Source organism: Maylandia zebra, linkage group LG8, assembly GCF_041146795.1.
Source record: "Maylandia zebra isolate NMK-2024a linkage group LG8, Mzebra_GT3a, whole genome shotgun sequence".
NCBI classification, from domain to species: Eukaryota; Metazoa; Chordata; class Actinopteri; order Cichliformes; family Cichlidae; genus Maylandia; species Maylandia zebra.
Window position 1 is genome coordinate 30605960 of NC_135174.1, and position 23299 is coordinate 30629258.

The following is a 23299-nucleotide window of genomic DNA, read 5'->3' on the forward strand; positions in this document are numbered from 1 at the left end:
TGCTGTAATCTGGTTTTTAGTTTGTTTTCTCCGTAGTTCAGTTTCAGTTGGTCTCCAGGTTAGCTTTACCGTTTATTTTAGTATTCCTCCATCTAAGATGTGGGTTTAGCTCGGACATGAAACCAACACTTCACTGGGAGCTGCAGAGCTCAGAGAGGGAACTGCTGACGCAGCTGTGATGAGCTTCTCTTCTCAAACAAATGCATCTGATACAAACAGTGTATATTAAGAAAATCTTTATTAGAAGCGTCCAGTATGAAACCACAGATTAAAAACAAATTAACCTGAAATGAGAACATTACAGCAGCTGGATTTCACAGGTTCAAACGTTTCAGTCGGTCTGTGCAAAAAAAGCTCAAACTCCCTTTTAAACGATTCTGCTCGAGCGGGAACGTCGCCTGCTTTTCCAGGAGACAGTAAACGCGTCGCTGTGGATCGGCGCCGTTTCCAGGACCGTTCATGTGCTGCATCAACATGGCAGCTCGTCCACGGGTCGCCCTGTGAGAACGCCTGAGCTCAGAGTACAGACGCTCGAGGGACCAATAAAAGACAAAACAGGAAAGCCAACAGGACGTCAAACAAAAACACAGAAATATTAACTATTGACAGAAATGACACACTGTTGTTTTTCCACAGGAAACACTGATCACTTCCAGATGGAAATGTCTGTGGCGAGTGGCGAGGGCAGGAGGCGAGTCTGAACCAGAGCTACGATGTCCTCTGCGCTGCCTCCACCCCGCTCGCGATTCTAATAGTTCGACTGTATGAGCGCGCTCAGACGTCGCCGGGCGTCCCGTGTACCCTGAAGCGGTACATGCAGGTGTACTCCTCGTGGCCCCAGTTAGATAAAACCTGGACCTCGATGATCTGAAAGGCTTCGCCGTTCTCCTCCTGACGGGACAAAACAGAGACAGGAAAAGGCAGCGACATCGCATGTTTGAGAACTTCAGGCAACAGAAACTCGTTTTCTGCCTCGAAGGAGAAAAAACTTTAAATTTGGATCAATAACTCTGCTCATCTCAGCAGCCGCTCTGCAAAACTAACCCCCAACCTGCCTGTGATCATTTGTTTGTGGTTTTTTCCATTGATGGGGCGAGTGTCCAGATTTAGATCTGTGAGGTCATATTTTGCAGTCATGTGAGCATGAGTCATGTGACAGTCTCGCCGTCTCGTTCGTGCGGTTTTAAAAACAAGAACAAATTTAAAGAGACAAAGTGAAGCAGCTGGTATCTGACAGGCTTCTGTCGCCCTCTGAGGCTGAGTGTTAACGACTGTGACAGACTGGCTCGCCAACATTAAGGAAGGCTAAAACCACAAGCCCCGCCCCACGACTCACTGAAACAGCAAATGTCTGGAGAGCGTCTCCATCCTGGTCGTAGGTGTAGGTGCCGAGCAGCTTGCCTCGCTCCTGGCTCTCGTTAGCCAGACCCTGAAAGAGCGTTCAGGTTACACAGAGACTACAGAGCAGCAGGTTTATGAACGCACGCCATCGCTCTCTTACGTAGACGGCGAAGTCTCGGGGGGCGCTGTGCAGCGTCCCGCTCGGGGCCAGGGCTTTGGGGATGTGCTCGAGGGTGAAGGCCGAGGGCAGGACCCTCATGGAGAGCCGGATCACCAGGAAGCCCGTGGAGCCTCTGAAGGCCCAGCAGTTCCCCGGGTGGACGTCGGGCTGCAGCAGAGAGCACAGATCAGGTGATTTCTGATTCAGTCTGAGCAAAAACATCTGGAGGAGCGCTGAGAGGAGGACAAAGTCCTATCACAGAGTCAAAGACGAGAAAGAGGAGGGGCTTCATATCATAACCACATGACTGTACGGGTGAGTTACCTGGATCACAGCTCGGGGAGACTGAGATAAATAACAGAGCGGGACTCCGAACAGGCTGAGCAGCGCCGCCTTCGTCTCGTACGTCTCCGAGCAGCGAGTGCTCAGGATGCTGCCCCCTGCGGGACGAGCACAGAAGCCACACTGGGTAAACCATTACAGCAGGTTCATGACATCACAGACGTCGCTGTTGGATTCTGACCTCCAGACTCCAGAGCGTAGTCCGCCAGGCCGGTTCGATCCTCAGAAAACAGCCGCAGAGCGTCCTTCACCGCCGCACGGACATCCTGAGGACACGAGGGAGGCGTGAGTGGCGATTTTTACAGCGTGAATAAGGTCATTACTCAGAAGGTTAGACAGGTTTATCAAACTCATCCTCAGGTGGTAAATTTAGGCCCGCCTCTGACCGCGCCTCCTCACCTCCTGGGTGACTGTGGCCCCGACGCCCTCAGCAGCATGCAGGACAGGCTCTCTGACCGTCTCCTCGCCGCGCCGCTGCTCCAGCTGCAGGCTGATGTTCTGTAGGATGCTGAGCTCCAGAGAGGCCAGCGCCGCCTGCAGGTCCGCCTCGCTCACATAGCGCTCAGAGAGCCACCGGAGGAGCGACTCTGGGAGGGCGGCGGCGTCTCCGCCCGCTGTTAGCTGGTTGCTGAAGAGCAGTGCCCGAACTTCCTCTCGCACCTGAGCAGAGACCTGCCCCAAAATCTACAGAAAAAGGACAGTCAGAACAGGAAACTGGTCCTTCACATTAAAAGCAACCATTCAGTGAGGCTTTTATTGTGAAGGAGACCGTTAAAATGAGTGTCTCACCGCCTGCTGGATTGTGGCGAGCTGTTGGCAGCTGTCCTGACATCTGGACAGAAGCTTGACGTCCCGCCTGACGTCCCCCAGAGCCGCCTCCAACCGAACCACCTCCGCTAGCAAGGCATCATGGGACTGCCGGTCAACACTGGAGGAGGAAAAAGACACGTCAGCCACGAAGGAGTCGCACCAGCATCAGCAGCTGCTTCTCTTTGGTCCAGATAAACCTACTGAAGAAGGTGATGATGACGAAGGTTACCTGACAGCAGCAGGAAGTGTGGTCGGCGAGGGCGAGAGGAGAGATCCAGCAGCTTCACGTCTCCACTGAACCTCCTGCAGTTTTAGTGAAGCAGTTTTATTTCTGAAGCTTTTACAGGTGAAACGCCAAGCTCGTCTCAGGTCATGTGACTCACCATCGTTTTGGCCACCAGTTTCTGCAGCTGCAGCTCGAGCTGATCCAGACGAGACGTCTGCGTCTGCTGCTGCAACAAATCCTGCCGGCGAACCTGCAAACACGAGACAGATGTTTCAGTAACGTGCAGTTCCTCCGGCGTCCAGCGGGGGCCCCGGTGAGTCCGTGTTAAACGTTCACAGCACGATACAGAAACTGTTCTGGTCTCTGGATAATGGCCTCCATCACATCTGCATTTTATAACCGTTTAAATTGTAGTAAGGGTTATAGTTTGTATCATTAGGGGCGTGGCCTATTTGACTGACAGGTGGATGGTGCTACTGCTGTGTGCTAGCTTCAGCTCAGCTAACTGCAGTGACGGTGCTGCAGATCCTCACCTCCTCCCTCTGCCACCTCTCCTCGTCCAGCTGTTTCCTGAGCTCGGACAGCTGCTGGTCCAGCAGAGCGCTCAGCGACGCCTCCACGCCGTCGCGCTGAGCAGACGAGAGCTGCTGCAGGCCGGTGTAGAGCCGGAGCAGCTCTCTGTGTCTCTGCTCCGCCCGCCGTCCTCCGGCCTCCACGCGCTCCCACAGCACCATCAGACTCTGCTCCAGACGAATGAGCCGCTCAGCATCTTCTGCCGCCGCCCCCACTTCCTGTAACAACCACATTCGTAAACTTCCAGGATGCATGTTAGTTTATCCTAACCTGTCGCCGGCCTCAGGCACGTGTTTTGTTGCAGTTTTTTTTTCCCCCCATAAACATGCGTCACTCCAGGGCCGCCACAAACGATTATTTTGATAGTCGACTAATCAGATCATCATCCACTGGACGTACAACTACAGCTTATTGCACCAGCAGCATCTGGTCTCATATAACTATCATTAGCTTACAGCTGTAAGTGTTTATTTTTAGTTAGCACATAACTTAAAGACAAGATGATAGTTTATTACATTTTAATGCAATGTGCAGATTGTTTCGGTGAAGTTTAATAAACTCCTTGCTATCTAAAATATAACAGGACACCGGAGTAAATTCTCCAGCATCTCACACTTCTGATAATCAGCTGTCTGCTTGACGTTTATTCAGCTGTGTAAAAACTATAACTTTAATCTCAGCCAAACCGATTTACTCAGGAACAAATAAAATACTGAAAAAAGCCAAACAATAACATTTTAAAGTTATCTAAGTGACTCATATATCATGTTTAACCTGAGTAGCGAAAGACGGCGGTGGGTTTGAAAACAATTTGCTGGGAGTCCGGTGTTCTCACGGCGCTAGTGAGCCTCGCCCCCGGCTAGCTATCGAGCTAGTGGGTAACAGACTTCTCCGAAAACATCGGAGCGCTTTTGAAAATATGTGGTGTCCTGATAAACTGAGCAGATATTTGAGGTTTACACAGCTACATTCTCGCCTGAAAATATGTTAAACGTTTATTTTGTGACCCAGAAAGAATAATAAGAGTAATATTAAAACTAACTAGCTGCCGCCATTGTTGGAAACTGAGCTGGGCTGCGCTATGAATTCTGGGATAGGTTGGGGCACGAAGTATACACCCGACCCATCCTTCAAATCTGGGGAAATGAAGGGCGCATTTTTCGGAGTCTTCGAATTTGGACCGTCTTCGTCGTGCCGCTGTAACGTAATCGGCCTACACATGCGGCCACAGGAGGATGCGGTTCCTGAATTCGGACACAGCTGCTTCTACTTGGTTTAACGGCAGCTGCCATCCCTGTTTCAGTCCGTTATTACACCCTTGAATCCTGCTACCTATTAATGAGTCTTTTGGGATCTTACAAAGCTTCAAACGTCGACTATTAAATTAGCCGTTGACGATTTTGATAGTCGACTAATCGCGGCAGCCCTGCGTAACTCCTGTAAATCAAAAAGCGACTGTGCTTTTCAGTGACATTATGGTAACGCCTGAGAAGATGAAGGTTGGTTGAGAGAGTGACGGCGCTCTACAGAAGCACAGCGCTGGTTTTTCCCCTTCGACTGCACAAACAAACCACCAAACGTAAACCTCATCTGCTGCCGGCTGAAAGCCTCGAGGTCATACCTCCTCTCCTGCTGCCGTTTCTGCTGGTGAAGGTTTGCTGTGAAGCAGCCCCGCCTCCTTTGACTCATCTACGTCGCCCTCTCCTGATTGGCTCTCAGAGGACAGGAAGCTGTTAGAGGACAGAGCGGGGATGTTGGAGACCGCTGGCCTCCACTCTGTGATGTTAACAGCTGGAAGCAGCAATTGTAAAACAGCTGGACCAAACCAGCGCAGACCTGAGGAGGGAGGAGTCCAGTTACATCACTTCCTGAAAGTCAGCTGTGACTGCTGTGTTCCTGTCTAATCCTGCTGTGAACGAGCATCAGACTCTGCAGGACTGCGTTTTAAATCCAACTGTGAGCCACACAGAAGCTTTTAGGAAACTGAGGAGAATCGTCCACGTTTGCTGTTAAACAGTGATTTAAGATCATTGAAGTCAATGAACTCACCGAACAGGAGAAACAGCAGAGAAAGAACCACCAGGAGGACAGGAAACCTGCAGAGACGTCAGCCATGGGTTAATCACCTTCCTTCCACTATTTAAGCTTAAATGTATTTGAGCGGTCGAACAGGTCTGATGAAGCAGATTTACTCCAGAATGAGAAAACCTAATGAATCAGCTCAAACTTGCCAGCTCAGCGGTGTGTTTGTGGTCATGTGACGCCACCGTGTGTCGAGCCACCTGAAGGCGTCGCCTGCTGTCCGACCTGCAGACACAGAACGATAAAGCCAATCAGAACACAGATTCAGATGGATGGGAGGGGCAAGGGAGGGATTTTATTCACCAACTATCACTCACACACACACACACACACACACGACAGAGCAGCTAAGCAACAAACAGCTGGGGGTTGGGTCAGGGAGCAAAGACGCTACAAATCAAACGCACACATGGCGGTGTTAACCTGCAGAGCGTGCGGCGGTCCACGAAGCAGAACCAGCTTTCCTGCTCAGAGGCCCGAGGGCCCGAGCCGCTCTCTGAGCGAGGTCAAAGAGAACCGAAGCTGCAGGAGGAGAGGAGGAAGGTCAGTCAGCACGGCGGGAAGCGGCTGCAGACGCTCTCGGGCCACGCCCATTTTGGCCAAAGTCACTCTGGTTTTTAAGGCCTGACCAAACCAAACGCTCCGGTGAGCTCAGCCCTTAAAAACGGAACGTGTGGACGCGCCTGTGACCAGAGATGGGCAGTAACGCGTTACTTGTAACACGTTACTGTAATCTGATTACTTTTTCAGGTAACGAGTAAAGGGATTACTATTGCAAACGGTAATTAGATTACCGTTACTTTCCCGTAGGAACGCTGCGTTACTAAAACTGATTTTTTGCGAGAATGTCTCACGACAGTGACGTAAGCGAGTGCGACGTTCGTGACAACAGCTGTGTGCAGATCAACAATGGATCATATATCGAGTGCAGAGAGAGTATGAGCGTGCAGCGTTTAAAGCGTGGAAGTACTGACCTTTGAGTTTGATTCCATACAAAGTGACAAAAACATTAGTGTCCGCTGTGCGTGGGAAGAAAACTTCTTTTTACAGCGAAAAAACCCCTAAACTTCCAACAAGCACCGAGTAGCTACGACGTAATGGGAAACTCACAGAGAAACTCGCGGATTCTTCCACTGACCGCGGCACACCTGCACCAGGGTAAACCTCCGCCTGCCCCACTCCTGCTTTACAGGTGAAAATAGAGCAACAGGACCGCTGAGTCTTTGACTTTATTTATTTTCTGCTGTGTTTTACTTGCATCTATTTGAAAGACTGAGTGTAAACACACAAAATATTTTATTTTATGTGCTGGAATGTGCAGAAAATAGGTTTAAATGTTAAACTAATTTCTTCCAGTCAGAGAATGTTGCAGATAATTAAATCTTTGCTTGATGCATAAAGTTAAAAGATTAAAACTAATAAAACAAGTTTTAAAAAGAGACTTTTCCATCTGATTACATTTTGTATGATGGATTATGCAGAAAAAGTAGAATTGGGCTGAAAGATCTATCGCTTTATCACCTACTCAGGTTGTAAATAGTGTTTTTAAAGAGTAACTAAGTAACTAAGTAATTAATTACTTTTGAAAATAAGTAATCAGTAATTAGTTACTGATTACTTTTTTCAAGTAACTTGACCAATACTGCCTGTGACTCAGCAGCACGTCCGCACAGCGCTGCGCTCGCACGCCGTTATTACCGGTTGCTTCCGTCATGGTTTCTTCAACGCAGATCGATTCAAACGTTATGTAACACGAACAAATCTGGAAAAATGTTGAGTTCGACTTTTACAGCAACGGAAATGACCGAGTCATTAATAAACGTAAACATCTGATATTAGAGTTCATGACTAGGGATGGGTATCGTTTAGGTTTTATCCGATACCGGTGCCAAACTGGTACTTTTGAAACGGTGCCGGTGCTTAAAGAATGGAGAACACAAACTTTGTCCAAAAACCTCTCATGTTCAGCTGTTTTTTGTAAAAAGATAACAATGTTAGCCTTTTCTGCAGCTATGGGGCATATATGGTATCACTCTTGGCTGGAAGCAGTGCTTAAACAATGGAAAAAAACACAAACTTTGTCCTAAACCTCTCATGTTCAGCTGTTTCCCACTTTTTCTTTGGTCATTTTAGCCTTTTTGTCCAGGGTGAAGGGAGTATCTGCCATCAAACAAGAAGACAGCCGCATGTAGCTATGATGATGTTTGCTAGTTCACCTTACATGCATTAATGTAATAACGTGGTTAGCCTACTCAACGTAAATTACACACGAACAACATTAAGCTCCTCACGCAGAGAAGAACGGCTGCTGCTGCATCATCATCCTCATCATTTCTGCTACACTGGCAGGGCTAGGGGCCAGGACTCTACTCTTCGGGTTTTTGGGGGATGTTGCATAACAGGCAACCCACCCGCAGTAGATGCGCTCGGTGTGAGGTCTTGCAACAAGCTATCAAATACGGCGCATTTCTCGGCTTTTAAAAAAAAAACGCTATGTATCAGCTTAAAGCACTTGTTGCTGCTGAGTTTGCATATTCTGCTGTGAAGTACAGCCAGACTTTGACCGCTTCGCCTTGGGCATTTTTAATCTGTAGCTCTGCTCTAAAAGAACGTACGTACCTGGGCCCGCCTACTATCCTCGGAAACGTAAAATGATTGGCTAGAATCTAAAGTGTGTCACAGCTCAGGAAAAAAAAGCACCGAAATAAAGCACCGAAATGTGCGCTGCTTTTCGGTCTGGTTACTACCGTTGATGGCACCGGACACTGGTACCCATCCCTATTCATGACGTTTTCAATGCAGAGAATTCAAGTTTAGTTCATCACAAAAACAAATGCTCACAATTTCCCTATAAAACACTTTGATTTAATTAGTCAAATGGCAGAGACGAGGAAAACAACAAATCAAATAATTAAAAGAATCATCAAGTGACACCCATCTTTTATATACAGTCTGTTAACATCACTAAGTTTTGAGCCAATCACCCTGCTGCTGAGTCCGATTGGTTGTCACGGCAACACAAAGTCAAATCTACTCGGGAGGGCGTTTACTCTGTTTACATAAGATTCAAATTTAAACCGTCACAGCTTCCTGTTCATGCTGGTGTGTGTGTGTGTGTGTGTGTCTGTCTTTGAAGTCACAGGATGTATAACGGGTCAGATAAATTGTTTTGAAGCATCTTTACGACTCGTATTTCCGCTGCGCGCTTACACAAGCTGCTCAGAGACACTCAAAGACAGAAGAGACTGACAGCGCTGCCGTTTGTATCACAGGCCAACACCATCTTTACGCTTTGTGGCCTCACGCTGCGACTGAACACATGCGACTCAGAGCGGATGTGAGTAAAAACGATCTGCACGGCCTGCAGCGCAGACTGCCGGAGCGGGTATTGAACCTGTGAAAAGAGCAGCGCTCCACGTGAACCCCAACAAACAGGAAACCAGGGAGGACCACGAGGACGAGGACGAAGAAGACGTGACCGCATCCATCGGCGAAGGCCGTCTGTCCTTACAGTCGTTACCTGTAGGTGTCAGCAGAGCGTTTAACCGACAGAAAACACAGGAGTCACAACAGGAAACATCTACACAGGAACCATGTGACCGCTGCTCCAAACAGGAAGCTCCGAGTTTGGCTGTGGAGCCTCGAGGTTTACGGAGAACACCTGAGCGTGCACACGGCGACCTCCGCATCAGGTGATCACTGTGACCCTTCAGTCACGCCCCGACTGTTCACAACACGCTGCTGCAGCAAAGCCGCTCTGAGCCGGCGCCACGAACACAGTTTCAACATTAGTGTTAAAGCACCGCCCACTTCAGAGGCAGCGTTGGTGCAGCAGCGGAGTTTTCTGGTGAGACTCCACCTGCTGCCTGCACAGAGACAGCAACCAGCAGGTGGAGACGATGCATTTACAGACAGAGTCGGCTTGAAAGGAAATCTGCACCCTGCTGTGATTCGGTGCTTTATAAATAAAGTTCAATTCAATCTTTTCTGTATCCATGACTGCTGCCTGCACACGCTACACCCTCCATTCAGCTTCTGATTCCTGCCATGCACATCATCACATACAAGTCCAACATGAAATACTGTGTGTGTGTGTGTGTGTGTGTGTGTGTGTGTGTGTGTGTCAGCATCATGAACGAGTGAACAGCAGGCTGATTAAACCCTCTGAGGTGTGTGTGCTGCTCACACAGAGATCCGTTGGGCTGTAGCTCCCTCTGGCTGGACTCCGTCAGGCTCATGGCTCCGCCGCGGCCGGGTCGAACTGAAACAGAGGAAACAGAGTCAGGACTCACCGAGAGCGGCAGATCACCACCGTCCACCTCCGAGCCGAGGCCTGAATGTTCGCTGCAAGCAGCCGGAGGGCAGATTTGCATTTTGCCAGGGAAACAGCCAAAGTGAAGAGGTGCAGCCCATTTGTTTATTTGGAAAGAAGCACAGCGACTGCAGGTCCAGAGATCCAGAGCGCGCTCTGGTCTCGTGAGGAGTCAGGGATGTTTAGCGAGGAGGCGTCAGGTGACTAAAAATAAATGGAAATAAACCCTTTGAGGTCTAAAGACCACAGAAGAGACACGTGAGGGTGGAGCTCCTCCTCCGCGTTTAATGGAGCCCGCCTGTGCTTCTTCCTCCTGAAGATCCAAACATAAGGCCGTTGGCAGACATCTTTGATCTCGGGCTACTTTGGCAGATTCTCTTTTAAGAAGTTCTAAAAGGTGATCTTAGTCAACCCTCGGGGTCATGTAGGCGGAGCTAACGCAGTTAAGTGAAGGGTGAGAAAGGTCAAAGGTACTGAAGCTTGAAGGACAGAGTTCACACCACCTCCTCATAAGAGCACCACTTTAGGTAACGCAATGCTGCCTCTGCAGGCAAAGGTGGGTCATTCACAGGGAGCTGAGGGATTCTGGGAGTTCCTGCTAACCACTCAAACGGGCTCTTCTGATCACAGAGGCGATTTTGGGTGCTTTCATTGGACGGCGGCCTCGCTCAGGTGAAGCAGATGTGTTTTACACCAGTGTGTGAAGAAGAAAGGTGCACAGGTAAATTCCCCCACCTGCTGTAAACAGACAGTCAGTACCTCTGTGTCCATTATCGGGCTGTATGTTGACCTTTAACCCCCGACACACCTGCCAGGTGTGCGTCAGCGCAGACACGCAGCAGGCGGCGGCTCTCCTAATACGCAGCCAACACGAGTCGAGCCACAGCTGCAGCACATCTGGAAGAGCCAAACCACAACTAGTCAACGAGCGGCGCCTTCACCCCGACACCTGCGAGCGAGCTCGCCGCACACAAACACGCCAGCAGAGCCCCAGAACAGGAAGTGACGCTCAGCTGATTCCTAAATCCAGGAAACAAACCACAGCTTCATGAAAGTGGAAGCCTGCACGAGCCCCGCCCCCCAGCACTTGCCCAGGTGCCTCAGAGCAATCAGTCTCTGCTCGGGCTCGTTTCCCCCCCAGCTGATAAGTGACCGTCAGCTGCTCCACCTGCTGAAGGTGAAGCAGAGCGAGGGGCAGGTCAAAGAAACTGCTCATCAGCCATCCAATCACAGCTTCACTGTCATTAAATGAGTAATTATAGTGAGAACCGTGACGTCTACAGTGAAGATTGAGGCTCAAAACCTTTAAATGGCAGATCATTCAGTGACACCATAATCAGAATTAAGCCTCAAATATCCGTCACTGCACGTGAAACCACGTCACACTGCAGAAACACACGTGCGTGGTCGTTTCTCGTCCCCCTCCAGGGTCACATGGTGGTGGGTAATGTTGTAGTTCACAGGCTGACCTGATGGTGGCAGCAAATCGTCTGCATATAAACGAACCCTCAACTTCATCAGTCTGATTTACATTCACCGCTTATGTTCATCACTAACCCACTAATCAGATCAAAGTCCTCAGCTACTCCAACCTCCTGGAAGGCGTCAGCAGCAGAGAGGAGCTGATGGAGCTGATGGAGGCTCTAAAGCGTTACGTTTGTGCAGAACCAGAACCAAACTGGACACACTGGTAGCAGCAGACGGCGCCCTGTCCTGATAAAGCATGTGCTGCAGAGAGCAGTGACTGTGGTAAACCTGTGCTGGCTGTGTGGTTTCATCTGTAACAACACTGATCAGAGTGTGACAGGAACAGAAACTCAGCAGGTGTTGCTTCGTCTTAATTCTGGAGATTTGAAATGTTTCAGGAATGACGGGAAAAGATTTTTACTACAGATCGATTTGTTTTTGTTACTCTGAATACGAGAATGTTTTTGCTGTCGTATTATAATCTCGTTACAGACAAAAAAAAAGGAAAAAGTCTGATGTGGTCATTTCCACAGTAAAGACCGTCACGTGCGTCTGCCTCACCCGTCCTCCTCCTGCGGCTTCTGTCTCTGTAGTAAATGGTAGAAGGTTCTGGTTCCTCGGACTCTGAGGCTCGCGGCACCATTAGTGTTGAGGAGGTGTCTGTGGTGTATTTGGAGGAAGCGGAGCCGGCCTCCTTCTCACCCAGCGGCGGCTCAGATTTCAGAGCGCTGCAGTCTTTACAGAAAACCCTGCTGGCCTGGCCCGGGTGTTTGCTGCAGAGGGTGTCTAGACCAATCAGAGTGCTGTTCAGTGCGACGCTGCCCTGCTCCGCGATGATGGTGCTTTCTGCAGACAGACACAAGGACATGATGAAACTGACTCATCGTGTCCCCTTATCAAAGCCTTTACGAGTCAGGCGCAGGCGGGCGGGGGCGCAGGCGGGCGGGGGCGCAGGCTCACCTTTGGAATCCGAGTCGTGGTCCAAACCTGAGGAGGAAGATCAAGGTTAAACTAGAGTCGGTCCGGTCAACAAGGCGAGCCTTGTGCTCACAGATGCTCCAAACTCAACATAGCAGGCTAACGAGTCCAGAACTGAACCCAGATCATTTCCTTCGACTGAAAACATCAGACCAAAGTAATCAAAGTAAGAATATTGAATCTGTGGATCTGATGACCTGTGCTGTTGCCATGGAAAAGCACTACACAAAGCGCTCTGTAAACAGATCATTATAAATCTATGAGCAGGCTTCGTACCCCAGAACGCGTCGACCTGCGTTTGCTCCTGGATGGAGGACTCGTTCTGCAGGGAGGAGAGCAGGGAGGCGTCGGACGCCACGCTGTGGAGGCTGCTGTTGTGGAGTGCCATGACGGTAGGTTTATGCGGCGCATCGAGGAGCGACTCGGAGCAGGAGACCGAATGCTGCTGGGAACGACGGGACCTCAGCGACCTGCAGAAGGAGGCAGGAGGTGAAGGAGGAGCAGACCTGAACAGAACGCACCTTCAGCAGACGTCCACACTGACCTGCTGTTCCTCCAGTCGCCTCCTCCCGCACTAAAGGAAGCGCTGCCACGAGGAAGACTGCGGTCCAGCAGGCCTTCATCGAGCCGCAGGCTGCGTCTCGACATGACCCTCGCCCGAAGGAAGGAGGTGACCTGCAGCTCCTTCTCAGAGTCCGACGACGAGTAGGTGGAGCTGAGGAGACAGGCGTGGAAGATGAGGGAGCAGGAACAGGAAGAGGCGTGTTCCTTCATGGAAACAAAGTCTGAAAATGTTGCCAATTTAAGCAACCTGATCAAATAAAGCTGAAAACCATTTTAACAGAATATAGTAAGAAACATATTTACATCATGGATAAAAGAATTAGATGCAAAGTAAGCTTTTAAAATGTACAAGGACATAATGAGAAAACACTGAAACTTGACAGGAGGAACGTTTTTCCTTTAAATATGAAAAAACTGTTAAAACATAAAGAGGAAAGAATCTGATTAAAAGTCTACAATTAAAAAACAAATTATACAGACTGTTTGTTTACATCGGTGATGATGTATGAATCTGATCAATAGACCACACGACCACACACACACACACACACACACACACACACACAAACCGAAGACGACGGATGGCACAAAGAAAACTGTGCAACACTTCCCAAATATGATTCTAACAGGTTTCTCCAGCAGGTTTTAATTTTATAATAAGAGTCTCACTAAGTCAGCCATAAAATGCAGATTAATAAAATTAAAAACGTTAAAGTTCCCAGCATGTACGGAGGAATCTTATTAGTATTCCGAGCCGCATTTCCTGTGATATGAAGGCAGATCGATGGAGGTCTGGGGTCGTGTTAACCAGACGAACGGCGAGCTGCAGATACTCGTTTCCTTCATTAAACTCTGGATTAAAAGCAGCTTCAGCTTAATGATTAAACTCGAGTGTCCTGAAACACTTAAGCTGCAGACACGCTGCAGCAACGCAGCAGGAACACAGAAACCGCTTCTTCCTGAAATACTGAACACACACACACACACACACACACACACACACACACACACACACACACACACACACACACACACACACACACACACACACACCAAATCCCTGCAACCTTATCAGACACCTGACCTACATACAACAGCGCAGAGAAAGAAGCCGAGCATACACACAGGTCAGTCCAGCCCCAGCTCTGCAGGTCCTCGTCACTCATGGTGGCCGGCAGAGCCGCCAACAACGCTGCCACAAACACACAAATCACACCAACTCTAACACACACACACACACACACAGATCCAGCCAGCAGCTGAAGTTCACCTTTAACCTGCTTACACTTCCTGTCTGTGGGTCAGTCAGCTGCTCTCACACACACTTCTATCTCTGTGAGGACACTGATATTTTTATTGAATAAATAAAGTCAGATATTTCCCGCCACATGTTCGCACGCTCGGGTGTTTACAGGTGTTCAGCCTGCTGTTCCTCTTCCCCCCAAATAACCAGGATGTTACTTCAAAACTAAGAAAGAAATTCTTTATGTGGTCAAACTGGGTGCTGGAGTCCAGAAGTCAGCCAATCAGAAGAGAGTGGGTTTAGAAAGGGGGACATTTCACCGTAGAGCCCCACCCACCTACCACTCAAACCTTCTGTTTGAGAGGAGCAGCCAATTAGAAGAAAGCTGTCTCAAAACAAATGAGCTGCACAGAGAGCGAGGACGAGACAAAGGAGGATCATCCATTATCTCCAGCTGCCACCTCAGACTCAGTTACCCAGCAGCCCTCACCTTCAGGTAAACGCCGACTTCCTGCTGAGCTGTCAGGTGGCGCTGCAATGCTGCCCCTTCACCTGCTGAGAGCGCCCTCACCTGAGAGGCTGATGGGAAAATAAGATCGCGTGTTTTAGGTAATTATCAACTGCACAGCGGGGTGAAACACGTAAACACACAACCCAACATTTTTATTCTTGTGTCTTTATTGTTCCTTCCATCACCATCGTTACTCTACTTACATATAATCGCCCTTCTACACCCGCGTGCGCGTGTCCGCTCTGTTTGTTTGCAATTGAGCCCACGTGTGCAGTCTTTTAACTGCAAGCTGTCAGCTTCCAACCAATCCGCGGTCAGCTCACGTAAATGATGTTGTGCGTAGCCAGTAAAATCCCACAGTGGGCGGACCCCCGCGAAAAACGAACCGTGGCTCTGCTAACGTCAGCGTTAGCGCTCACAGAAAATAACAGTAGAAAAAGAAAAGTTAATCAGGACGGTACAGAGAGGAAAAACGCTGTGCTCACCCGCAGCGGGGGGCAGATAGGGAGAGACGTCGGCCACAAGCTGCCACTAGCTGTTAGCAGCTAGCGAGCGACAGATAGCGCTGGCGGAGACAGTTAAATGGTGTTCCCGTTAAGAACCCGCCGGTTAGCAGCGTAGCGATGAAAGCAGACTCCGTGAGCTCCTCTCAGGGGATCACATTCACACTAACAACAGACAGGAGACTTAACACTAGCCGTTTACAGTGGGGGCATTTTATAGCGCCAGCAGTGATTTACGCCCCCCTGTGGCCGGAGGTGCGACACGCTCTATGAAAAAGATTATATATTGATTTGAGATGGTTCACTCCGAGTTCAACGTATAGAGACATTTTCATTAAAATATTGTTTTATTGCAGTGAGTGAACGTTTGAAAACAGAAAAAACAAATTTTCCAAAGAACATCACATTAACAGATGATTTCGCCTGTTATCATTTGTTAACGGAACTACTTTAAAATAACTTTGAGGATATTCAACTTTTTTCAGAAACATCCGAGTTCGACCCTGTACCTGCTGTCACATTCACGGTGTTAAAGTGGTGGCGGGAACGTGAAACATGGCCTGAATCTCAGCTAACGAGGTCAGTCCGTGCTGGAGTAATCTGAGTACTCCCTGCGTCTGCTCCGACCGTTTTGGGGGGGGGGGGTTGCCTCTTGGCCGCGTGGACTTTAACTGGCGGGGATTTCCTTATATGGTCACGGGAGCGGGCTCCGCCTCCTCCTCCTCGCGCTTGGACTCGGGAAGTTTTCCAGCTCCGTGTGCAGGAGCGGGACTCGGACCAGGATGTCTCCCAAGAAATGCATCTTCGGCTGCGAGGGGAAGCTGAACCTGTTCGCGCTGCCCAAAGAGGAGCGGATCCGGCAGCAGTGGATCCAGTACCTGTTCTCAGACCAGCGGCCGCCCAAAGCCACCGTGTACGTCTGCTCGCGCCACTTCTCCGAGGACTCGTTCGTCAACAAAGCCCAGTATGACGCCGGCTTCTCGGCCAGGCTGTTGTTGAAGGACGGGGCGCTGCCGTTCATCCACGGGGACGTAGAGGAGTCCAAAGCGGCGGCGGTGAGTTTCAGTGTAGCCCGGGGATCTCCGCGGCGAGTAGCTGCCGAGTCCCGGATCACCGGGAAACGGACGGTAGAAACGGTTTAAATCCACCGGCGGGATCAAAAAACAACAAAAATGGCTAACCGGGCTAACGGTCTCAGTTAACGTGTAAAAAATAAAAAAAATAAATAAAAAAATAAAAACCGAATTTATCAGAAAAACACTGAAAAAGCCTGAAAATAACGACATAAACGGCTAAACCGTGACCGTCTGTGGAGGTTCAAACATGCCAAAAACTAATAATAAGAATAAGACCGTTACTCCGTAAATAAGGTTGTATTGTTAAACAGTCGTTAAAAACCAATAATTATTATTATTATGCTATGATTGTATTGGCCATATTTGTCAATACTATGATAACTGGTGTAAACCAAACCTATAAGTGTCATTACATCCTTTCATAAAAGCGACACCTTATAAGTGTCAGTAAATCAGCGCTAGCTTAGCTGTACTTTTTTCTTTTTAAAAACCAGAATTAATTTTAAAAATACTCCCAACTTCTGATCTGATCAGCAGTTAGTATATGGAGCACCAAAACGGCCAAAATAAGCGAAATGACTCAATGTTTTTTCCAAAAACCTTTTAATTATTTTAGTATTTAGAGTTGGTAAGTAAGTAAAAGTTTATTTATATAGCACTTTTCACAGACATGTCACCAACTGCTTCGCAAGAAAGGTAACAAAACGTAGTGCAGTGCACAATCATTGCTGGACATCAGTACAGTGCTGTTAGAGCCTGACCGATACTTTCACTGTATCGATAATTTGGCTGTTTATCGATATAGCACTATCAGCATTTATGACAAAGTCACACCTGCAGGGTGAGGCGTTCTGAGCATTCGTCTGTCAGCTGCTTCAGAAACACCTCGGTTGGGTCTGCGTCACATCATCAGGCACGAATATCTCCTCAACCTGCTGAACACGGACGTGGTAAAGAAGAGCAGCTAAAGCTGTTCTGAGCCTCGGTATGAGCAGTGAAAGGATCGGAGAAGAGGAAAAATGATGGAAGAGCAAAAGGTGGATGTCCTGCTCTCTGTTGATGTTTTAAACATGCTGGGGAATGATGGAAGTCCTCGCTATTTGTTTGAAATGAATCTGCTGCACCTGCTTTTGTTTGCAGAGGTTAAACCTGTCAGGTGAAGGTGAGCGTGCAGCGGCTCTTCTGCTGTCCGTTACCTGTACCTGTGCCCCGCAGAGCTCCTGGGACCTCCTGCAGTCTGGGGGAAAGTCTCAATTTTAATACGTTGGAATCATGTCAACAGTTACACATTTGAAATCTGCGATGAAGCCGATTAATGTAAAAATAAACGGTTGAAAATAATAAGATAAGATAAGATAACCTTTATTAGTCCCACACGTGGGAAATTTGTTTTGTCACAGCAGGAAGTGGACAGTGCAAAAGTTATGAGGCAAAAATTAGAATACAATAAGAATAAATACAGTACACAACTGTACAGAATAGAATAAAATAAAATACTATATACAGTAGAATAAAATAAAATAAATATACAATAAGATAAAAATAGAATACAAATACAAATACTATACAACTGAGTAAAAATACAACGATGACAGAAAGGATTATTGCACTTAGTATTATTGCATATGTATGGATGTGTGTGCTTGATCAGTTAAAGTCTTTATTATGGAGTCTGACAGCAGTGGGGAGGAAAGACCTGCGAAATCTCTCCGTCCCACACCGTGGGTGCCGCAGTCTCCCACTGAAGGAGCTGCTCAGTGCTGTCACAGTCTGCTGCATGGGGTGGGAGATGTTGTCCATCAGGGATGACAGCTTAGCCGCCGTTCTCCTGTCACTCACCACCTCCACTGGGTCCAGAGGGCATCCTAGAACAGAGCTGGCCCTTCGGATCACCCTGTTCAGTCTCTTCCTGTCCCCAGCAGAGATGCTGCCGCCCCAGCAGACCACACCATAAAAGATAGCAGAAGCCACAACAGAGTCATAGAATTTCTTCAGGAGTGGGCCCTCCACTCCAAACGACCTGAGTCTCCGCAGCAGGTACAGCCTGCTCTGCCCTTTCCTGTAGAGGGCGTCTGAGTTATGAGTCCAGTCCAGTCTATTGTTCAGATGAACACCAAGGTACCTGTAGCTGTCCACAGCCTCAATGTCCATACCTTGGATGTTCAGTGGTTGCAGTGGAGAATGCTTGTGCCTGCGGAAGTCTACCACCAGCTCCTTGGTTTTACTGGCGTTGATCTGGAGGTAGTTCAGCTGGCACCAGTCCACAAAGTCTTGGGTCAGACCTCTGTACTCCTTGTCGTCCCCATCAGTGATGAGGCCGACTATTGCAGAGTCATCAGAGAACTTCTGCAGGAAGCACTGGGTGGAATTGTGGGAGAAGTCTGCAGTGTAGATGGTGAAGAGGAACGGAGCCAGAACCGTTCCCTGTGGGGCCCCCGTACTGCAGACGACCCTGTCCGACACACAGCCCTGAGTCCTCACATACTGTGGTCGGTCGGTGAGGTAGTCCAGGATCCAGGTAGTGAGGTGATGGTCCACTCCAGAGTTCTCCAGCTTGTCCTTCAGAACCGAGGGAAGAATGGTGTTGAAGGCACTGGAGAAATCAAAGAACATGATTCTCACAGTGCTTCCAGCGGTCTCCAGGTGAGCGAGGGAACGATGTAGGAGGTGAATGACGGCATCATCCGCTCCAATGCCAGGCTGGTAGGCAAACTGAAGTGGGTCCAGTGATGAGCTTATTAGGCGCCGAAGCTGAGCCAGGACCAACCGCTCCAGGGTCTTCATCAGGTGGGATGTCAGAGCCACCGGCCTGTAGCTGTTGAGGTCCTTGGGGCGTGAAGTCTTTGGCACTGGTACAACACAGGAGGTTTTCCAGAGCTGTGGGACTCTTCCCAACCTCAGGCTCAGGTTGAAGAGGTGCTCCATCACCCCACATGATAATATTAATATTTTTTTGTTTACATTACTTTAATGTATTCTGCTTCTGCTTGAGGGAAACAACAACATTCTAATTATAAAAAACAGAAACATTAACTGAGCTGTTTTAAAGATTTTCAGCTCCTCGTGGCGCCTCCTCTGAACCGTTAGCCACAAAGTTCATAAATGTGGGCGACAGCCAAAACCGTTTAATGCACCGTCATCAACATGGCCGACGTGGACCAGTGTCTCTGATCTTTCCGCTTTGAGTCCTTTATATTTTTAAAATTAAAGTCTACAGTTTTAATCGAATATTCCATGAATAATTATGGAGTCGTTTACTTATTTTGGCACCTTGGGTCCTCCGTAGTGCATTACATATCATTTGGCGCAGGGCTGCCCAGTCCTCAAGAGCTACTATCCTGCAGCTTTTAGATGCATCCCTACTCCAACACAGCTGAATCAAATGGTTTGATTACCTCTTCAGCATGCCATCATGTTTGGCAAAGGCCTGATAACAAGCCATTCATTTGATTCGGGTGTGTGGGAACAAGGATGCATCTAAAAGCTGCAGGACGGTAGCTCTCGAGGACCGGGATTGGGCACCCCTGATTTGGCCTCTCTCCTGTGAGCAGAGTCCGGTGCTGCTGCCCCTCACTCGCTTCAGAAACACCGCCTGTCAGACCGACCCTGAACCCAAGGTCTCCGTGGCGACGCAGTTCTGTCACTACATGGTGTCGGTGGGCACGCAGACGTCCTACTCCCCATCTACGAGGTGCGCCGCCACTCAGCTGTCCTACAACACGCTGAAGCAGCACGTGAGAAGCAAAGGTGGGTATGAGTGCCACACACTGTAAGTAAAAGATGGCCACATACTAACTGCTGGCCCCTGCTGGTTGGTGGAGGAACTGCAGGTTTTGGACTGTGATGAAGAGGAAGCTTTGTTCAGTTTTAAAGAGTGTAAAACGTGTTTTGTGCGTTTCAGCCACACAGGCCTCGGTTTTACACTGTAACGTGGGAACGGTGACCACCCAATCAGAGACGGGGATTCAGCCGGGTGTCAGACCAGCGAAGAGACCACGTCTGGAAATGATGGAAGAAGAGGAGGGGGAGGAGCCAGAGGAGGAAACAGAGCTCCCCGAAGCATCCGACCAGTACGACCCCATCTGCGAGCCGTATGAGCCGGACGAGTCTTCGAGCGAGCCGCCCGACAGTCGGTAAGGTGCCGGCGCCTCCTGCAGGTTCCTGTCTGTCTGTGCAGCAAACGTCTGACCTGCTGTTCTCCACCCACACAGCGAGGCGGAGGCCACGCCCTCCCACTACAACGACCCCAAATACATCGTGTTTGAGAGCTGTCTCAGAGACCTCTTCCTCACCTGTCCCGTGTGCGGGTTGAGCTGCGAGGTGCGGCGGCGGCGGATGGGCACCTTCGTCTCCTTCAGCCAGCTGTGCCCCAGCTGTGACTACAGCAGGAAGTGGGAGAGCCAGCCAGTGGCGGGAAGCACGCCGCTAGGAAACCTGCAGATGTCTGCGGCCATTTATTTCACCGGAGGCTCATTCAGTCACGTGGAGAAGGTAACCTTGACCTTTGACCCGAGCACACGTGACGGTAAAACTCTGACGTCACTGTCCGAGTGTGCGCACGTGCAGACGTCCTCCATGACGGCGCGTGTCTGCTGTGCGTCACCTGCAGGTGTGCAGAGCCATGAACCTCCAGGTGTTCCAGTCCGACACCTTCAGGAGGCACGCCCGCATGTTCCTCGAGCCCGCCATCAACCACAAGTGGAAGCGGGACCAGCAGGTGCTGATGGAGCGCCTGAGGGGCGAGGGCAGCGTGGCGGTGGGAGGGCGGATGAGGGCGGACCTGCTGGGTGAGCAAACGCCATCATTAGTGTCTTGTTTTTGTCACCTTGTGGTTACTTTGGCCTGATGATGTCATTTCCTCTGACAGGACACTGCGGGAAGCTGGGCAGCTACACCCTGATGCACCTGAGCAGCAGCAGCGTCATCGACATCCAGCTCATTCAGGTAACGCTCGCTCTGTGCCAACAGGAAGTAAGAGCTGATCACGTGACTGTTTATGGTTATCCTCTCAGAGCGCCGGGGTCAGCGGCAGCTCGCACGTGGAGACGGAGGCTCTGCGGCGAGGCCTCGATCTCCTCCAGGTCAACCGCCTGAGCGTGGACCACATCGTGACCGACCGCCACGCGCGCGTGCAGAAATACCTGAGGAAGCGAAACGTCCGCCATTACTATAACATCCAGCACTTGGAGAAGGGTCGGTACGGCGTGGTCACGTGACGATAAGCCGTCAGACACACGCTAACATGTTTTTCTCCGCAGGTTTGTCCAGGAAGCTGAAGAAGCTGGCGAAGAGTAAAGAGTGCCTGCTGGTGCGGCGGTGGCTGCCCAGCATCAGGAACCACGTCTACTGGAGCGCCACGACCTCCACGTCCGCGCCTGAGAAGGTGGCGAAGTGGAAATCCCTCGTGAACCACATCCAGAACGTCCACACGCACGACGACCCGCTGTTCCCGACGTGCGCGCATCCTAACCGCGTGTCCATGGATCCCAGCAAGTGGTTCCAGCCAGGTGAGTGTCAGCCAATCAGAGCCAGTCACACCTGTGCATGTGGACCTCACCTGCTCGGGGCGAAGATGGCCTCTGCCTCAGGTGGAGAGTCTGGGCTTTAAAGGCGCCCACGAATAAAATGTATGATTATTAAACTGTCCAGTCATTGGCTGACAGGTGAAGCCGCTCACCTGGCTAACCAGCCTGTGACATCACAGCGGCAGTGTCCACAATAACGCGGCAGTCAGACTCTGATGTAGCGTGACTCATCTCAGCTCCAGAGACGCAGAGAGAAGACGAATAAATTAACCCTCTGTAAACAGTGACCTTTGACCTCTCGCACGTAATGATGTCATAAACCTCTGGTCAAGTCATGTGACTGCTGGCCTTTCAAATGTGTCCAGCAGGGTGTGACGTCCACTCTCAGCGCTCAGATGAGTCATCCCTGCTGACATCACAGAGAGGACGCCCCTGACATAGTCAGCTTAGACACAAGCTCCACCCACTCGCTGTTAAGAGCCTCGGCTGAGGGGGAGGGGCGTTAAAAGGGCAATTAACAAACTGTTTTGTTTGTTATTTGATTTATTGTGATGGGCGTGGCTTAACTCTTTGCTGCTTTGCTATTGGCTGACTGTTTACCTGTGGGTGTGTCTGTGCTCACCTGTGTGGCTGCAGATTCGGTGGCTCTGCACAAGCTGAAGAAGCTCCTGCTCAACAAGCGGATTCTCGCCGATGTCGGGAAACTGAGTCACGACCACCAGGCGTCCACGCTGGAACGCTTCCACTGGCTTGTGCGCCGCTTCGCGCCGAAGAACGTCGCTTTCCCGTTCGTCGGCGTGCTCTGCAGGTAAACGCTGCTGCTTCAGCTCTGATGTCACAGCTTCAAACACCTGTGTGACAGTGGGTCTTGTTTCCAGGCTGTACCTGGCCGCCATGCATTTCAACGAGGACGCAGAGAGACACAAAGACAGGAGTTCAGAGGTCACCGCCGAGCCTCAGCAGAGCGAGCCCAAACCCAGTGAGTGCAGCTCACACACACAGAGGAGAGGCTGAACTCTCCAACTTTATTGACACCAGTGTGGTTTACAGTGACCTCCATGTCTTCCAGAATATGTGAGCGAGCTGATGAAGCTCCTGTTTGAAGACGTTTTTAAGGAGCCTTCGACCTACGTGGACGAACTCAAACGGATCCCCGTCCCCGACGACCTGAGGCCCGTCTGAGGACACGGAGCAGGAAGGAGGAAACTGCTCTAACGTATCCACGCCGACTGTTACTGAGGGAACCGCCTTCACCACGGCATGAGTCCACTGAAGAACATTTAAATACATGTTTGTGTTTTCTCTGGTCACGCTGTTATTTATCTGTAAATAAAGCACTTCTTATTTACCTGGTCTCTGCTCGTCTGTGTGGGAACGCGCTGGAACACAGAGTGGGACAGGAAGTGGCAGCAAGTTTGATTCAGCTTTTTTTCTTCTAATCAGGTTTTGGCTGCAAAATGTTTTTAACATTTAAAGTATCTGCAGCGACGCTTTCAGTGCGGAAGTCATCCAAACCTACCTTTCAAAATAAAATACAATCTTTTTAAAGACTAATAATATAAATATAATAGCTATTATTGTTATTA

At 49.7% G+C, this 23299-nt stretch overlaps 2 protein-coding genes across 12 annotated transcripts; one reads left to right on the forward strand and one right to left on the reverse strand.

Annotated features, from left to right (window-relative positions):
• Positions 1–219: 219 nt before the first annotated feature.
• On the reverse strand, positions 220–15746 carry LOC101485780 (SUN domain-containing protein 1). Of its 11 annotated transcripts, none has more exons than XM_076887800.1 (23): positions 15622–15746; positions 14589–14677; positions 12836–13006; positions 12568–12761; positions 12274–12300; positions 11875–12159; positions 10606–10743; positions 9721–9795; positions 8929–9054; positions 5958–6056; positions 5684–5759; positions 5502–5548; positions 5074–5288; positions 3413–3670; positions 3037–3129; positions 2883–2956; positions 2633–2771; positions 2243–2527; positions 2025–2109; positions 1826–1941; positions 1502–1669; positions 1337–1429; positions 220–891 (listed from the first exon to the last, which is right to left on the reverse strand). In XM_076887800.1, exons 3-23 carry the CDS (start codon positions 12937–12939, stop codon positions 775–777), a joined length of 2814 nt encoding a protein of 937 aa, XP_076743915.1. In that variant the 5' UTR covers positions 12940–13006; positions 14589–14677; positions 15622–15746; the 3' UTR covers positions 220–774. The 11 variants fall into 11 exon arrangements, with proteins under 11 accessions (XP_076743915.1, XP_012778447.1, XP_012778446.1 ...); XM_012922993.4 differs by lacking the exon at positions 15622–15746 and adding an exon at positions 15095–15310; XM_012922992.3 differs by lacking the exon at positions 15622–15746 and adding an exon at positions 14813–15310.
• Positions 15747–15758: 12 nt separating this feature from the next.
• LOC101485497 (uncharacterized) lies at positions 15759–23061 on the forward strand. The gene is made up of 11 exons (XM_004565252.6): positions 15759–16167; positions 19740–19935; positions 20090–20321; positions 20400–20679; positions 20798–20975; positions 21056–21132; positions 21201–21381; positions 21447–21695; positions 22350–22521; positions 22592–22692; positions 22783–23061. The coding sequence occupies exons 1-11, from the start codon at positions 15895–15897 to the stop codon at positions 22893–22895; spliced, it is 2052 nt and encodes a 683-aa protein (XP_004565309.3). The 5' UTR covers positions 15759–15894; the 3' UTR covers positions 22896–23061.
• Positions 23062–23299: the final 238 nt, after the last annotated feature.

Excerpts from the sequence above, each read along its gene's own strand:
- LOC101485497 (XM_004565252.6), top strand. The coding sequence starts at position 15,895 with ATGTCTCCCAAGAAATGCATCTTCGGCTGCGAGGGGAAGCTGAACCTG. Across the intron at positions 16,168-19,739 it reads AGGAGTCCAAAGCGGCGGCG|AGTCCGGTGCTGCTGCCCCT; the intron begins GTGAGTTTCAGT and ends TCCTGTGAGCAG. Across the intron at positions 21,696-22,349 it reads CAGCAAGTGGTTCCAGCCAG|ATTCGGTGGCTCTGCACAAG; the intron begins GTGAGTGTCAGC and ends GTGTGGCTGCAG.
- LOC101485780 (XM_012922989.2), bottom strand. The coding sequence starts at position 14,021 with ATGAGTGACGAGGACCTGCAGAGCTGGGGCTGGACTGACCT. Across the intron at positions 12,301-12,567 it reads GCAGGTCGACGCGTTCTGGG|GTTTGGACCACGACTCGGAT; the intron begins GTACGAAGCCTG and ends CTTCCTCCTCAG. Across the intron at positions 5,289-5,501 it reads TCTGCTGTTTCTCCTGTTCG|GTCTGCGCTGGTTTGGTCCA; the intron begins GTGAGTTCATTG and ends CTCCCTCCTCAG.